At 41.9% G+C, this 17,657-nt stretch overlaps 1 protein-coding gene across 2 annotated transcripts in view; it reads right to left on the reverse strand.

The window, feature by feature from the left end:
- Positions 1-12,026, reverse strand: part of KCNJ3 (potassium inwardly rectifying channel subfamily J member 3) — a 174,674-nt gene extending 162,648 nt beyond the window's left edge. Inside the window, exons 1-2 of one of the 2 annotated variants that reach the window (XM_020797094.3) lie at positions 9,358-12,026; positions 657-873 (exon numbers count right to left, since the gene is read on the reverse strand). In XM_020797094.3, coding sequence (XP_020652753.1) covers positions 657-873; positions 9,358-10,038 — 898 coding nt within the window. In that variant the 5' untranslated portion in view covers positions 10,039-12,026. The remainder of the gene's footprint in view (positions 1-656; positions 874-9,357) is intronic. The other variant, XM_072983048.2, reaches the window with a different exon arrangement.
- Positions 12,027-17,657: the final 5,631 nt, after the last annotated feature.

Consider the following 17,657-nt stretch of genomic DNA (forward strand, 5'->3'; position numbering starts at 1 on the left):
GGCACTTGTTCTGTCATCATTAACTTAAAACCCCATTGATTCAATGTGTCTACTTTACTAAGAGTTAACGATTGGACTATAATTCCTGGAATATTATTTTTCTGGAAACAAGCAGGAACCAGGGAATATCTAGCATAGCACCATCTCTTAGATGCTGACAGCAACCACAACTTACACACACATTCTTAGGTCAACCCAGTTACTCTGGTACAATCTACGATGGGACTGAGGAACACAGGATGTTGGAATGCCCACAAACCCTTGCCAGGCTAGCCAATGACGAGGAATGATGGGAATAGTTATTCATGATCATCTGGAAGGCCAGACATTCCTGCCAAGATCTACTCTATGTAAGCACATGATGAAAAACATCCACACTGGAAAAAGAATGACTATCAAGAGTTAAGGCAAAGGCAATGCAAGATGTTATAAAGCAATATTAGCAACAGTTATTGAAATGCAAAACACTCCCTCCCTAGCTCTCGTCCACATGAACCCTGTGGAAACGTTTGCCTGATATTTAAAAGTGCTGAGTATTCATTCACTTCTTCCACGACAATAGCTGGCACAGAAATAATCTGTGGGGAAAGATGGGACAATATTCAAAACGAAGCACAAACGCGTGGTTTCATTGTCTTTGAGACCACTTTACTCACCCGTCGTTTCCACGATGCCTTCTAGGATGACAACAATCTCAAACTGTTCGGTTTGCATGCTTCGCTGAGAAAGGTCATAGAAGGGGCTTTTTGAATCGATGACATGGCAGATTGTAAGCGGTGAAACAAGAAAAAGTTGGTCCGCCCCTGTGCTAAAACCTACATCCAGTTCAAGTTGATCGAGAGGGAGAAATTCACCCTCGGGCGTTTGTCGAGACTACACAAAACACGAGGGGAGAAAAAGAAAGAGAGAGAGAGAGAGAAATCACCAACTTGTACGATGATCTCCAAGACAGTCCGATAGCAAGTCACATCCTTGCCAACACTTCGCACTGTCAATCACTCGAGTCAAACTCCAAACAAAATGACTTTGCAGCTAAATTGTTTAAAGGAGGGAAGTGAGGAGGTAGCAGCCAAACATTACAGAACATGTGTGAATTATTTATAAATACATCTTGCTATAATTAAAAGCTCAGTAGCTCAGAAGAGCTACAGAACTACTGGGCACTGTAATCAGGTTGCTAAAACAAATGACAGAAAAAGAGAACATTATTTCAGACCTTGCTCCCAGCACACCCAAAATGCTCTCCAGGGGGAATCTGACTAAATGCCAATGTTTCTTCATTTCATTCAAAGGAATTCATGGGCTCCCCCAACATCTGATTATTTGGGATTTTCTCTTGTGTCATTCAGAAATGAATAGCTATTTATATAACAGCTAATTGCACAACTGTGTGGCAGCAGCAGCATTTGGTTTTCGGGAGATAAAACAGGCATATTACCAGCACTCTACTGGCTTCCAAAAGGAAAGATCCAGACCAAGATTGTTTTTCCAATACCTTAAGCTGTTATCTTAATATGATTAGACTAACATTGGGATTTGGATCCAGAACATTTGTACCAATCCAAAAGATTTCTGAAGAGGACAACCATGTAGTATAGCAAAAATAAAGAATCTAGGTTCACCTAAAAGGCTAATCAGGTTTCCCTGGCCACAAGTGATGCAGCGTGCTCCTGTCCATAAAGGGTGCTTGTGCTAAATAAACCTTTGTTTATTTCTAAGCTGCCTTTAGATTTATTTTTATTTCTGCCAATGTACCCTGTTTCACTGTACTGGCGCATTGTCATCAAGGATTCTCCATTCTAAGTAGTCACCATTGTCCCTTGTGGAGCTGCATTTGCCACATTTGAACAGTCAATAAGTAAATTCAACTACTGTTTTGGTTAAACTCTACTGTGGATGAAGCTATCCTCTCCTGGAACAACAAAAATTGGAAATAAGATCCTCTAAAGTCCATAATTCCGCCAGTTTAAAATGGTTTAAATCCAAAAATGTAGTCATGTTTTTATATACAGTTGTGTGTCTATGGTGCCAACACAGAAGATGATGATGATGACCATCATCATCATTAAAGAACACAACAGAGGTGAGAGAAATTATTCTTATTGAAGCATGCTGTGTTAATAATTATGAAAATATTTCCCTTGAAAGCTATGAGTCCTTTTCCCTCTTGTTAATATAATGCAATCCAGCTCCAGGTTTTCTTTAATGAAGCTTACTACCTTGATATTCACAGTCTTGAAATAATGTTCTACCATCTTGGTGGATAATTTAAACCAGGAAGTAGATAGGAGGAATATGTCCCTATTGGTTCTATTTAACTTCTCAGAAGCTTTAGTACTATCAGTACTAATAGCAAACCTCTGGGTTGCTTAACTGGTAGAGAAACTGTAGACACCATTTTACTGTGGCTCCAGTTCTACCTAGCTCAACAGTCTCTGGAACTGACACTGGAGGGGTGATATTTCAGCCTCTTGGTCCTTGCCAGTGACAGAGGCAGGCAACACACAAGCCATGGGCCACCTGCACATATCCTCCCATTGCCCATTTTTGCCATAGGGCCATGCTTCAGCAATGGGCTGTCTTTTCCATGGACTTTTCCAAATGGCAAGCAAGTCTAGCTCTACCTCTCCTTTTCAATTACAGTAACAGCAAGGAAGCTGTTGAACGTTTTAACCATGCCTGAATGCAGTAACAGTTGGGACACAAAACTAACAAGTTAAATCTGAGTCCAGGCAAAACAAAGATCCTAATGGTCAGCAGACAAATTAATCCAGGATTGAGAGTACAGTACAGCATATTCTGGATGGTTCTTCATATCTCCTGCAGGATCACATTTGCAGTTTGTGGGTGTTCCTTGAGCTGCCATTGATCCTGGACGCTAAAATGGTTGCTATAGCCAGGGGTACCTTTTCTCAGATTCAGCGGATGAATCTGGTGTACACCTTCATGCAAAAGGAGAATTTGGCTACAGCAACACATGCTTGGGTCACCTCCCAATTAAATTACTGCAATAAATTCTGCATGGCTGTCCTTGAACAGTGCTTAGAAACTGCAGCTAATGTATCATGCAGCAGCCAGATTATTGTCTGTTATACATTTGTGAGATCAGAAACCAAAAGTGCTATGTCAGCTAGTTTAGTTTCTAATTCATTTCCAGGCCCAATTTGAGATGATGGAACTTGCCTCTAAAACCCTAAATGGTTTACTTAGATCCAAAGGGTCTGAAAGATCAACAACTTCAATAGGAGCCTGCCCATAGGTTAAGATTATCTTCAACTGCCCTCTTATCTGTCCCACCATTAAAAAAGGTTTGGTTAGTGGGAATTAAAGATAGGACATCTTCTGCAGTGGCAACCCAGCTGTGGAATTCCCTCCCAAACAAGGTGAAACTACTCCCATTCTAATGACATTAATTTGGGTAATGAAAGCATACTTCTGCTAGCTTTTTCCTGATTTTTAATAGTATGTCACTCGGGGTTTTCATTCTGTTCTTTTGACACTGAAGTTTTAATTTTTGTTATTAGACAATGTTTCGTTTTAGTTTTGTTCCTTTATGCAAACGGCTTTGCTGAGACATGAAAATCCAGTATAAAAATGATTTTATAAAAATATAAAATTACTCAAAAGTAACCAAATAATAGAATAATTTACACACACAATTGGATTCAGACTTCATCATGCTTAAGGTAGATGCACTGATATGGCTGAGACAATGTAGACATGGCTAATTCCACCATTTCTGTTACTAAAAATTCTGTAGCATTTGTTCTGCCTTAAGGACCACATTGTGCACTGATTTTATCAGAAAGGTCCACTACAATCAGATGATGTTCCTCATAACATTTTACTGGCTTTTTTTAATTCGCATCCCTTTTTATTAGTTCGCATCCCTTCCATAACCAGAATGTGGTTTTTTTGTACCACTTTGTACTAGAGAGTTTAGTGCTATGGCACTTCCAATACACAGTGATGCCTATGGTGGAAGTACCCCAGTCCAAAGTTCTTCTCAATTAGCTCTCTACCCCCCCCCCCAGACTCCATTAGGGAAGAAATGCAGCAGCACTGCAATGTGGAAATGGGGAGTAGTGAACTGACGGCACCTCTAAAATGGGGAAGAACTAAGCGACAGAGGAATGGGATGGAAAGTAGAGAACAGTGGAAGAACTAGAGAGTGGGATTTGCTTTTGGATATGGAAATAACAAAAAGCACCAAGAAGGAAGACGCAGGGTGAATAAAAATAAGCGAAACAATGTGTGTTATGTGGCATTTATTTAAGAGCCCTAAATCTGAATGCAGCTCCCAGTCACCTAAAGGTAGTCACAAAGTTGGAGTTCATGTGTGAAACATTTAGAACACTGCTGTTTTATAAATCAAAATTGTTTAAACGAAGGAGGGCATTTTAAGGGACCCTTGGTTCCATAATAAATCTAGTACAAATTTGGATGATTTGTGGTCAATGTTTAAAATGTTTAGGTGTCAGTGTACAAATACAAATTAAATATATTAATACCATCCAAGTATTTCTTTCCAAGACAGGATTGAACTTCATCCTAATCCTTATTCAACTCTCTTGTACATGAATCTTTGCTGCAATAAATTGCACTGCACAGAATTTGGCACCGGGCATTTTTAAAATATTCAATTTCTAATCCCTAACCAATTCCTCTTTCAGATCTTATAATTCATACTGAGATTTGCTTTCTAGAATACTGGAACTTTTAGCTTTTAAAATATATGCTGTTACTATGAAGCAAAGCCTCAAATGACATTTGCAGGTTTTATTTGACAGGATTCTAGTATGAAAGGGAATTAAAATTCTCTATGGTTACATGAGTGGCTCTGCTTTCACAGATATGGCAAACTATCCCACAACAAGTTTTACATATATATTTTAAACATAAACTGCTTCTTAAAATACATTAGAATGTTCTATGCCTCTCAGACTCATTTGAGCATCTTCGTTGGAAAGCTTATGTCATATTACTTGTCTACATGGGATTTGCATGTGATTAGAAAATGATTGTCACATAATTGCCTATCTGACAGCTGGTGGACATGAACCTATGCAAAACATATGGTTCTACTAAGAGGAGTGGGAAGTAAAGTTGTTGGAAAATATGTGCATTTCTTAAACTTCAGTCTTACTTCCAAACCAAAAAGTAATACACTTACCTCACAGAACTTATTTTTTTTAAAAAAAATCAATGGAGAGTAATATGTAAAGATATTTAAAATATGTGGGGGGGGGGAATCTTGTGACAAGAAAATAATCTCTAAAAGCATTCAGACTCAGAATCCTGCCGTTTCATTTATTTACTGCATTAATCTGAACCAACTCAGCATGGTATAGGTGGGGCTTATTCTTTTTTAGATAACTTCTGTGATTAAGTTGAAATAAATAGGCAGATGTAAATATAGAAATAAACTAACATTACTCTTTCAGAATTGTGTTATTTTATTCATTCATTTTTTTCCATATTGCTTCCAGCATGTCAGGCTTAGGGGCACATTCTCCTTCCAGGAAGCCCCATCAATATGAATAAGAATTATATTATGAATGTTGGTATTTCCACAACTAACCTCTGTTACTTGTGCAGGGTTTGTACAAGTGAACTCCTCAGAGCCCAAAGATTCTGCAAAGATTTTACAGAAAAGGAGCTACTGCCAATTTCACCCATCCCCACATGACTGGATGAATTCATAATATGGATGTTAGGGGGGGAAATGCCACACTTGCCTCTTCCTGCATATTGATTTATTGCCTTGCCTCCACTATCTACTAGGGTGAGTTCTTCCGTTCATATAGTGCAGCATCTAACTTAGCAAAGTATGGCACCTACGTCAAATCGCTAGCACAATGTTTCTGAACCTTACATAAACAACACCACAGTGCTGGCACACTGACACAATGTCTCCTGAACCTTATATAACTACTGTATGCTTTAAACAACAGAATAACATTTTGTAGAAAAGATTATGAATGAACTGTTAAAAAGACTGGCTATCTTACTTGGAAATCTCATACTTAACAGAGAAATATGTTTTCCTTGTATAAAAAGTCATGGATTTTCAAAATGTTACATCCTTTAAATCTAGATTTGTTCTTGAGAAATATGTTTTCAATAATGGTTCCTTGTATTCAGAGACCAGATAAGAAATATACTGTATGTTTCACCTCAGATCCTTTCTTCAGTGGTCTCAACTGCATTAGAACTCCTAAGGAAACTGCTTTATGTTTTATCCAAATAGATAACTTTTTATGTTTGTGAATGCTCTGCTAAATTGTACTACAGTATTACAACCATGTTATATACATATTATGTGTAGTGAACATTATACCATAGATTCATTAGGTGTAATCCAATAGGAAGTCACAACTAGAGTAGGCCAATTGAATCAATGGAACTTACAAAGGAGTCGACTTACCAAATCTCCACTGATCCAATGGGCTTACTCTAGCTACAACTTACTACTGAATTTCAGCCCTTATTTCTTTTAGTTTAAATTTCTTCCTCGTGATTAAATGATAAGAGTTAAAATAAAAATATTGTACATATCTTTATGTGTATGTCTTTTTTTATTTGTCTGGAAGCCACCTAGAGTGGTTGCAATGACCAGATAGGCGGGGTATAAATAAATAAATAAATAAATAAATAAATAAATAAATAAATAAATAAATAAATAAATAATATCTTTGAGACATTCTGAAATAAGTTACTTTTCAGCCAACATGCACAATCTAAGTATGTGCGATGCCCTTGTATAAAAGTTGATCTATACAGTTCTGAGAGCTGTTCCCCTTGTTTAGTAAATATGTAGAGATATCTCAATGTTACAAAACGGAGTAACTTTATGATGCATCCATCAGCATGGTAATTGGTGTGCAGTGCAAATCTGAACTCAGATAAATAATTAATTTAAATTCAGGGTTGCACTAAATTCCATAGTCTGTTTTTCCTAATTGGTTATTATAGCCTAATAATGAAAGTCCATTCTGCAGTACACATTGGTGCCCTCCAAAGACTAGATAACAAGGATATATGTTATTGGAACTTTGCAATACATAAAAATCTGGAAGCATATTCTTTGGGAGAAAATACTGCAATATTTTTCACTTGCCTATCAAAATTATTAATATCATAATGTAACCAAGGCCACTTCACATTACTTTTTAATGAACACCTGAAAGCCATGAGTTGCATGAGGTGGTTAAAAACTTGTATAACTTCTCACAGTTTACTTTTCATTATTTTAATGTCCAGACAAGGAAGAGTGGGCAGTATCATTAATGCTTCATTGAATCGATAACTACGTGAATGAAAAAAAAATATTATCATGCCCGTAAACAGCTGTGATTTCTATCTCGGTGTACTATCCATCCTCACCCTAATATATTACATCATATGTAAAATTAAACAAGAGTTTCATTATTGAACAAAAATGAAATATATTAGCTAAAAATCTTTCCCAATAAACAATATGGGAAGCAATGGGCAGCCTAGATTAAGGCAGTGGATTAATTAATTAATTAATTAATTAAATTTATATGCCGCCCACACTACCCAAAGGTCTCTGGGCGGTTACTTATATCTTCACAAATGAAGATACAGTTACCTATATCTTTACAGCTATATAGGTAACTATTCAAGCACAATCTTATCCATGTTTATTCAAAAGTAAACTACACTGTATTCAGTGTACTTTTTCCCAAGATAAATATCTACTGCGCTTGAAGCTTAACCCCATAGTAGAGTCCTAGTGATGTCAATGTCAACTCAAAATGTGAGGCTGAGATCACAGTAAGACTGATTTCCAAGGAAGAATTTTAACTGTCTAAATCTGAAAGAGATTGGATTAATATAAAGTATACCTTGACACAGTAGCTTTTATAAATGACAAAACCAGCAAAAAAGGGCAGCTCTCCATTTTATTTTCAGCATTGCTGTAGGAGAAATTAGTCTACACTAAAAACTATAAAGATATTTCTATTTTTTTATTAGGCTTTCTTTGAGCCCCTTCCTACTTCCTAATCTCGCATGTCTACTGAGATTAACATTAATCATAGTTCAAATCAGTTTGCAAACCTGCTTCTAACCATATCTGCAAACTGGCATTGCACTAACTACAGTTAGTGAGAACCAACACTAAGGTAACACTAACCATGGTTAGCTCAAAACCAAAAGGAAAGGGAGAAAGTCTACTATGCATGAGGAGGGAGCAAGATGAGGATAAGCCATGGAGTAACCCTAAAAGAAGACCAGCTAGCAGCATTACATCTCACAAAGCCAAAAGCCAAAATCAAGGAAAGAGACAGTAATAGAGTTATACAATGCTTTGCTGCATTCATAGTTCATAGTATAGCTTTAAAACAAGTGTACAAAATTACAGCTCATAAATATGCATTTTTAAAGGATCTGGGTAAAATTTAGATTGTGGATCAAGTTTATCTGAACAATCTTAAAACAAAACTGATACGACATTCAGAATATGGAGGACATCTAGTCCTTGGAAAGTATATTGAGTAATGAGTTCAATGCCCACAGTTACTTCTTTTGAAGATAGGCCTCCCCAGGAACAACCTCTGTGGAGAGGACCATCTTCAAGTGACAGGTAAAACTCTGAAGACTCTTTCACTCTTTTCTTTTATGTGCCTCCAACCATATTTAGCGCATTGTAGGAAGGGGGCAAACTGTCCATTTTACTGTCAAAAATATATTGAAGAAAAAATGACAAAAATAAGAACAGGTGGCTTAATGTGTTTCAAAGATTATGAAACACACCTTGTGAGGATGACATATTTCAAACTGGGCTAAAAAAAAAGAAGATGGAGCACAGGCGGGAATACTTGGTTTAAAAGCTGAGTGGAAAATAGCTCAGTGTGGATCTTCATTGAGAAGCTGCTTACAAATAGGAAAGGGGGGAAACAAAAAACAAGCAAGCCAGAGATAAAGAAATCTATGATTTTAAAAGAGAAAGAAAGCCACAGGAAAATAGTGCTATACAGATCTGAAGGAAAAAAGAACCAATGAAAAACATACAGCACATGACATTCATTGATATTCTAGTAAGAGAAATGGTGAGAAACAGTGCAAATCCATTGGAGGTGGCAGAAAAACAAGGAAAGGAAAATCTTGGAAGAGTTCTCCAGGGGAAAAAATGCATGGAAGAAAAAGAGATGAGCACAGACTAAATGCACAAAAGGAGAGAAACAGACACACATGCTTTAGTAACATTAGGTATAATGAAGAAAGGTATGGAAGACTGTGAATGTAAAGTTCAAAAAATTAGGTGAAACGTAGTTGAGCATGCATGCCATGTCAGCACAGCACCCACCCCCTTTTTGAGACTGGACTTACTTTGAGGAGTTTGCAGCGGATCTGAGCAGAGACCATGTGGCTGTTGCGGAGGTTGCCCACCCTGAACATGAGGGTGAGTTTGCCGTCCCTCATAGAGATGGCCGCATGTTCACTGAACATCAGCGTCTCTGCCCGCTTCTTAGGTTGGGACATCTTGATGAACATACAGCCAATGAGAAATGCATCCACAATGGAACCTAGGATGGACTGGAACAGGAAGAGGATGATGCCTTCCGGACATTTATCTGTAATGTATCGGTAGCCATAGCCAATGGTAGCCTCTGTCTCTATAAAGAAGAGGAAGGCAGAGGGGAAGTTGTAGACGTTGGCCACACAAGGAGTGTACTTCTCATCGTGGGCTTTGTTCAAGTCACCCCGCATGTAGGCAATGACCCACCACATGGAGGCCATAAAAAGCCAGGCCACGGTGTAGGTGAGGATAAAGATGAAAAGGTTCCACCGCCACTTGAGGTCCACCAGGGTAGTGAAGAGGTCCGACAGGTAGCGGCTGGTCTCGCTGCCCAGGTTGCCATGTTGCACGTTGCACCGGCCATTCTTGTCCACAAACCGCTGGCGCTTCTTCTTGTGGGCGGACGCCTGCTGATGGTGGAAGCCCGAGCCGCTGGACGAAGTGGTCACTACCTGGTAATCGTCCCCAAATTTCCTTCGAAGTGCAGACATAATACGGGGAGGCTAGCCAGAGTCGCCAATCTGCGGTCTGCCTGGGGGAGAGGGGACAGGACTTTGGAGCGACACCTTTCCCTCCGGCCACTTCCCCTCCCTCTCCTTTTGTACCCCTTCCCTCTCCGCCCCCCCCACCTTTCTCCCCCCCCCTCTCTCTTTCTCTTACTTGGACTCCCCTCTCCTCGGTGGCAATGACACTCTCCGCCACCTTGTTTTTTTTTTTTTCCCCCTTTGGCAGGCCACCCCCCGTTTCCTCCCCCCCCCCTTTTTTGAGAGAGAGAAAGAAAGAAAGAGATGAGCTTCCCCCCTTCCCCCTTTTTCCCCTCCTTCTCCTTCCCTGCTCAACGCCCTGCTCAACGCCCTGCTCAACGCCCTCGCAGCAGGTCAACTCGCCACTCCTGGAAGTTAGGAAAAGAGATGGGGATGAGGGGACCCGAGGCAAGCTGGATTCCGCGCCAAACGAGCCGCAGTCAGACGGGCAGCCGCTTTTTGGAGCCGTTCCTTCTCCTCCTCTCCGCAGGGCTGAAGAGCGGGCACAAAGGCATGGCTTGGCAGGCTCTCCCCGCCGCCGCCGCCGCCGCCGCCAGCCCGGGTCCAGAGGAAGCCCCGAGAGCGGCGACCAGAAGCTCCGGGAAGAGCGCCTCCCGCCACGGCAAGCCGCCCGGGGGTCCCTGAGCCTTTCCCCTCCTGCCGCCTGAGCGCCTCTAGTCCTCACCAGCCGACGGGCCGCCGCCGGAGCTTTGCTTTTTTTTCCCCCCACTCACCCACCGCCCGCAACCCCCGCGGCGCCCTCCGCGGAACCCGGGGAAAGGGAGGAGGGACGCGAAGGGAAGACAAAAAAACACGCCGAGGAGCCCACCCGGCAAGGCTGGCGGCAGCTTCCCTCTGCCTGGCGGGAAGGCAGCTCGCTCCCGGGGAGCGCCGGAGGGGGGGGGGGGAAGTTGCGCTTCTGGGTCCGTGCACCCTGTGTGTGTATGCGCGCGTGTGCGTATGCGAGAGAGGGACGGATGGCAGCGCGTGCGCGCGCGCCCTCCTGGGTGCGTGTGTGTGTGTGTGTGTGTGTGTGTGCGCGCGCGCGCGTATGGATGGATGGATGGATGGCGGTGTTAGCCCTTAGTGTGGGGTGCGTGAGGGAAGGAAGGAAGGGAGGGAAGAGGACGAGAGTCCCTAGCGGTGCCTTTCCACCCACCGGGGAGGCAGCCGCGGCTCTACCCCGTCTAAGAGGGGCTCTGGGTTGCTGGCGCCGCCGCCGCCGAGCTGGGTGCGGGAGCACAGCCCCAAGCAAGGTGGGCAGGGGCGGGGAGGGGAAACGACACGGGGATGGGGAAGAGGAAGCCCGCCTTCCCCCCCCCCACCCGGTCAGGTTAAACCGCTCTCCTTTCCTTTCCTGCCTCCCCGTTCTCTTCCCGACGCCCTTTTTCGAGGGCACTAGAACTCAACACGTCAGTAAAAAAAGCAAAAAACCCAAAACAAGCAAGCAAGCAAAAAACGCTCCTCTTCTTCTTGCCCAACCTCCAAGCCTCCGCAGAGACTCAGTCAGGCGCTCCTGGGGCAGTTGCTCGGGCCTCCTTTCGCGAGGGTTGGAAGGCGCGAGTGGGTGGCGAGCGGGGCTGAGGCGGTCAGAGCAGGAGTGGGAGACGAGGAGGAGGAGGAGGAGGAGGGCGGCGGCGGCGGCGACCCCCAGGACTCAGGCGGCGCCTGCCAGCGTGTGCCTGCCGGGCTCTACAGCCCTTTCTGCCTTCGCCCCGCCTGCCCCCTTGCCGCCCTTTCCTACCCCGCGTCAGATTCGGCTCCTTCTTTTCCGCCGGCAGCGCCCAAGGCGGTGAGGGCAGGAGGGGCGCCCGGGTGGGCCCCATCGCCGAATCGCGACGAACTGCTTCCCATAACCACTGAGCCCCCGCTGGACTCCTCGCGAGCAACCGAAAGGCGGCAAGGCGGCCCGCTTGAGGAGGGAGTGCAGCGGTTGCGCTTAACACACAAGCCAGCCCTCATGGGTGCGCCGGGAAGCTGAGCTGCAAAAGGATGAGACGCAAACCAATGCGGAGCAGAACAGCACCCGATGGAGGGAACTGGGGTGGGGGGTTGCTTTTACAATCTTGCTTTTCAAACATCACAAGAGATCCCGCCTGTGGATGGGGAGCGGTGCTTCTCCTCCCCCCTCTCTGTCCTCCTTTATTATTACTGTTGTGGTCTGACAGTTCCAACTATTGCACAGGGAAACTACCTTCTTCGCTAATCCCATTAAACCAAAATAAATAAAATCCTGCAGGACTGCACCACTGCTGTGTAAGATTTGGGCAGTGGCTCCATTCATGCCCTCCCCTCCCAGTTTTGTTCACCCACTCCTTTAAATTATATTACCTCCGTAAAGGCCAAGTATGTACAATTAATATGGCTCACATTATTTAGAAGTCTGGAGATACCCAGTGTGGTGCAGGATGATGGTCTAGGACTCGAGACCAGGGTTCAAATCCTTGCTCAGTCATGGAAAATCACTGGGAGAACAGAACTGGTGAAACCGCTCCTTAAATATGCCACTTAACTTGAAAGCCCTGTGAGGGTCGCTATAAGTTGAAGGCACATAACATCTGCAGAATCTACCCATATCGGGGAAGGGAAAGATATTCCCCACAGCTTCCCCAGGGCTGATGGAGACAGCAGAATAAAATCCAGCAGTGAGAATAATCCAGTGCAGGAAGAAACTCAGTCAAGGCTACTCGAAATTTCTGGTGCTGTTAGGTGCATTAATCAGATAGAGCAGGAAAAAAGAGTTGTAGGTAGAAATTCACACTCAGGCCTGCACTCATGAAGAGAACTCTTCCTGGTTGGTCCCAAAATATCTAGTGCAGGATCAGAAACAGTGTACTGATACCTGGGAAAGACAGGATGCCACCCACTCCCCCCACCAGCCTGTTAATGGGCAAAGAGGAGAAAATTTATTTATTTATTTATTTATTTATTTATTTATTTATTTATTTATTTATTTATTTATTTATTTGATTTATATCCCGCCCATCTGGTATATCATTTGAACAGCTCTGAGTGAAAAGGAATCTTTTTATTCAGATACTATACAGCATGTATGGATGTAGGTGTATATATGTAGACATATGTACAATATATATGTACACATACGAACACATGTACTTACATATTATATATTTAATGGTATGATGAGTTATTTGGTCAGCTCTCCAAACTACTTTGAAGTTGTGAATTATTAAAGTGTATTTTTGGTAGTATTTATACTATGTAACTGTGTTTTGTAATTACAGTAGTTGTAATTTCTTATTATGAACTTGCCTGAGAGAGATGGAGAGAGATATATTAATGAATTAGTTGTCCAGGGACAGTTACTCAAGATCCACAGAGGATTCATGATCCATCATGACTTAGGAGCTTTACAACTAAACAGTCTGTGATGTAATGGATTCCTGTTTCACCCCCAATTTTATCCCTGACTTAACATCTATTTTTGCTTCTTTATTTTGTTGGAAGTTCTAGCCTTTAAGAAAGCCATATTTCTGGGATCAGTGGATTGCAGCCTAAGTCTAATGTATAAAAACAGCTGTATGTAAATACATCTAATTTTAAAAGAAATATTCATAACAAACTCAGTTGCTGGCCATACCATTAGGTAGAATTGGGGGGGGGGGGGGTTGAGCAGCGTTGATTTCAAGGACAGAGGAGTGAGTGTGTTTCACATGGCCTGACCAGTGACCCCAATTTAGTCTGCTCTGGTAGAAGATGATATCTAATTGCCAGTACTGAAGTAGGATTTGTCTGCCATCTTGTTCAGCTTCTGTATCTAGAATTGAAAGAGTGATGCCAGCCCTCCCCCTAAGTGGAATGATTAGCTGTTTCAAGCAATGGATTTCCAAGAATGCTGGATTCACCACCTTCCCCACTCCACCCTATGTGCATGGAAAGGTCCTTACATAGCTCTGGAGAGCAGGAGACCCACAAGTCATCCAGATTTGACAGCCTCACTGATGTGAAATGAGGGCTGTGACACAACTGGCTTTCCAAGTCATCCTGCCTACAGTGTATGCTCTAAAGCAGTGCTTCCCAACCTTGGGTGCCCAGATGTTCTTGGACTACAACGCCCAGAAATCCTGGCCAGCATAGCTGGTAGTGAAGTCTGTGATAACTGAACTGAAGCAGAAGAGCCCATTGCAAAAACCCATACTGAAATATATTATTAGAAATTTTAGGATACCTAAGCTGAGTCACACTTTATATGCATATTTTACAGAAGACATTAAGGTGTTTTTTAATGCTTCTTGACATATGTTCTGACATCTGCGGATGTCTTTTTTTAATACAATCCTAAATGGAAGCTCAGTGGTACCTTCAAGTAAATATACTTACTATTGTCTTTGTCAACTTTTATTTCAGCTCGTCTTTAAATGACTTTAAAGAAATAAGAAATAAAGAAATATGCTTAATGCATTTCTTTGGCTTTTTTTTTCAATTTTCCAAGGCAAAATTAATATAAGTACTAACTTTACAAATTAACTATACTATTAACTGAAGATTTCATGAAGGCTTTTCTACAGTATACCAGATGAAATGCAGAATATGCACATGTGCAGAACATTACCAAAAAATCCATCGCCCTTACACAGTCATCTTTTATTTTCAAAATCCAATACACACTTTTGCATAAAATTCTCAGAGGATAAATGGGAAGCTATGATAAATAGCTGTTGTATCTACATCGCTGATTTAAATTCAGTTCTTGCACGTTGTACTGCACAAGAGCGGAATGCTCATTTAGCACCTAAAATGAAACCAACAGATGTTTCACTGATGAAATGTTTATATGCAGTGTCTACAAATACAAACAAAGAATACAGCTAATGGTGCTTTGACAACATCAGTCAACTAGGCTGGGCCGTCAGAGGGCACAGTTGCACTAATGAAATACCAAGTTGTTCTGGTGATGCACGAGAGCTGAAGCTCTAAGGAAACTTTATGCAAAGTTGGCACATAATACTGTCAAAAACAGAATTTGTGGGAAATCTGGGATTCTATCTATCAAAAACATATTCCACAATTACAATATAATCACCAAAACATGTACTACTCATCCCCTCTGCTGCATTTTAGAGGAATTGACTGTGCTTCCAGATGTTGTATGAGATACAGACAGATGATTGTAGCTTCCAACTGTAAAGAAAATTTATTTTTCAAGGTAACAATTTTTACATTGAGGCATTCTTATTGGGCTGTGTCGGCTTTTGAGGCAAAGGGTGACCGTTTGCCAGCTATCCCAGTACAATAAATGGCATTCTTGAACTGAAATAGTTTCATCTATTTTAATCTTGGAAATGCTTGAAGTTATTATGAATGAATCCCACATAATCCCATATGTGCTGAATCCCACATAAAACATAACTGGATTTGAAATTAAGGGCTTCCAAAAGGTTTCTGAATGTGCAGACCGGCTAAATGCATTGCTCTCGTGAGATGGGTTGTACTTTTAAAGTTTCATTCTGTTTCATTTATTTTCTTTAACTAGGCAAATAGGTAAGCCAATATTTTACACTCAAGTGAATAACCAATCTCTCACATAGCACAATGTAAGCTAGAGTGTGATGTGCATGCTTAAGAATCACTAAATATTTCCTAAACATTCAGATGGCAAGATCAAGTGGGATGGAGTGGCCGGAGTGTAGAGCTACGTAAAACTCAGGAGACCTTGGGTTCAAGTCCCTGCTTGGCTGTGAAAACTCACTGGATGTGTGTGTAGCAATGATAAGCTGCTGCTTCAACATCTTGCATACCTGGAAAATCCCATGTTAGGACTACCCTGTATTAGAAACAACTTCGCAGCACAGAATAACACCACGTTCCATTTTGTACTTTCACTGACTTCAGTTTCCATGACCATAGAACCCAGCCAGGATGAATTTTGAACTTATCTGCTTCTTCCTCTTTCTGTTTCCCAAGCTTTCCAACAAACGAAAGTTTTCCCCTCAAAGGGAAAAACTCCGATTTTCTTATAAACTGGTTACCAGCACCAACATTCAAACAGTTAGAAACATTGTTTCAGCTTGAGAGGCAGGAATGGAGATTTGAAAGTTTGATCTTGCCACTCAGGACGAAATTAACTGACTCTGATGAGGAAAACACTTAAGCCCTTCCTGACCAAAAGGACATAGAAAAGAGTTTCTGTTTCTGGTATAAAAATATTTTAAAAGATATTTTAGAAAGAACAGAGAATAAATATTCAGAAGCTCACTCATTTAAACTTTGAAATTACTGAGGCAGGGGGTTTACTTATGCCTGGGGATGGCCTTGTTCAATGTTAGCATAGCTTTGGTGCCTACTGCACCCATTTTAGTACTATACAATTAGACATGTATAGAGGGGCGGGGTATAAATTTAATAAATAAGTAAGTAAGTAAGTAAGTAAGTAAGTAAGTAAGTAAGTAAGTAAGTAAGTAAGTAAGTACCAAAAAACCCTCCAATGATACTGTATGCCATCAAGTCACTTCTCATGTGTGGTTACTATATGAGTTACTGACTTCCAAAATGTCCTATTATTAACAGCTTTGCTAAGGTCTTGCAAACCAACAGCATCTCATATTCGGTAATTTTGTCTTCCTGATCCCTTCCCGATTCTAGCAATACTGTATTTTCCATAAAGTTCTGCTCAGATCATGGAAACATGTTGAGTCAACCCATCTCATGGTAGGTCTTCCTCTTTTCCTACTACTCAAGCCTATTTTTCCCAGCAATATAGTCTGTTCTGGTCACCTGTATGTTTCTATTACATGTCAGAGTGCCTTTTCCCAAGGTAATCTACCTGCTCCACCAGATCTTCCCAAACAATGCTCCCCCTCCTGGTGCCCATGCGGAAGAAGGACAAGATACCTTCTCTGTAGCATCAGCACTCTGGAATCAGCTACACTTGGCTTCCTCCCTCCTAACATTCCGAAGGCTTCTGAAGACATTGCTTTAAAGAGAGTCCTTCCAATGCAAGCCAGCCTGATTTTTATATCTCACATGCTGTAGCGGAATGCCAAAAGGTGACATCATCCCTGCCTGTACATCACAGAAGCTCAAGGGGGAGGAGCTAAAGATAGGGCAGGAGGGGCAGAGCCAGTGAGACAGGTAGAAGGACAGTTAGAGAGAGACAGTTGAGATGTGGAATGAGAGTTAGAATTAGGGTTTAGGAGAACAAAGGAGAGGGTTAGTGAATTGAGCTAAGAGTGTTAGGAGAGGAAATTGAGAAGTTTAAACAATATTGAACAAGCAGGAATGAAAGTATAAGCACTACAAGAGATACAATGGTGCCTCGCTTTACGAGCGCTCTGTTTGACGACAAAATCGCATTACGTTGAAGATTTTGCAATCGCAAAAGCGATCGCAAAATGATGTTCCTTATGGGGGGATTTCGCTTTGCGATGATCGATCCCCTGTTTCGGTAACCGATCATCGCAAAGTGATGATTTTCGGCCAGCTGATCGGCAGTTTCAAAATGGCCACCGGGTGAAAACCATGGCTGCCCGCTGTTTTCTGGCACAGATTCCTCACTGCACGGGCAGCGAAAATGGCCGCGCTATGGAGAATCTTCGCTGGACAGTGAGTTTTAAGCCCATAGGAAC

The sequence above is a fragment of the Pogona vitticeps genome, chromosome 1, assembly GCF_051106095.1.
Source record: "Pogona vitticeps strain Pit_001003342236 chromosome 1, PviZW2.1, whole genome shotgun sequence".
NCBI lineage: Eukaryota > Metazoa > Chordata > Lepidosauria > Squamata > Agamidae > Pogona > Pogona vitticeps.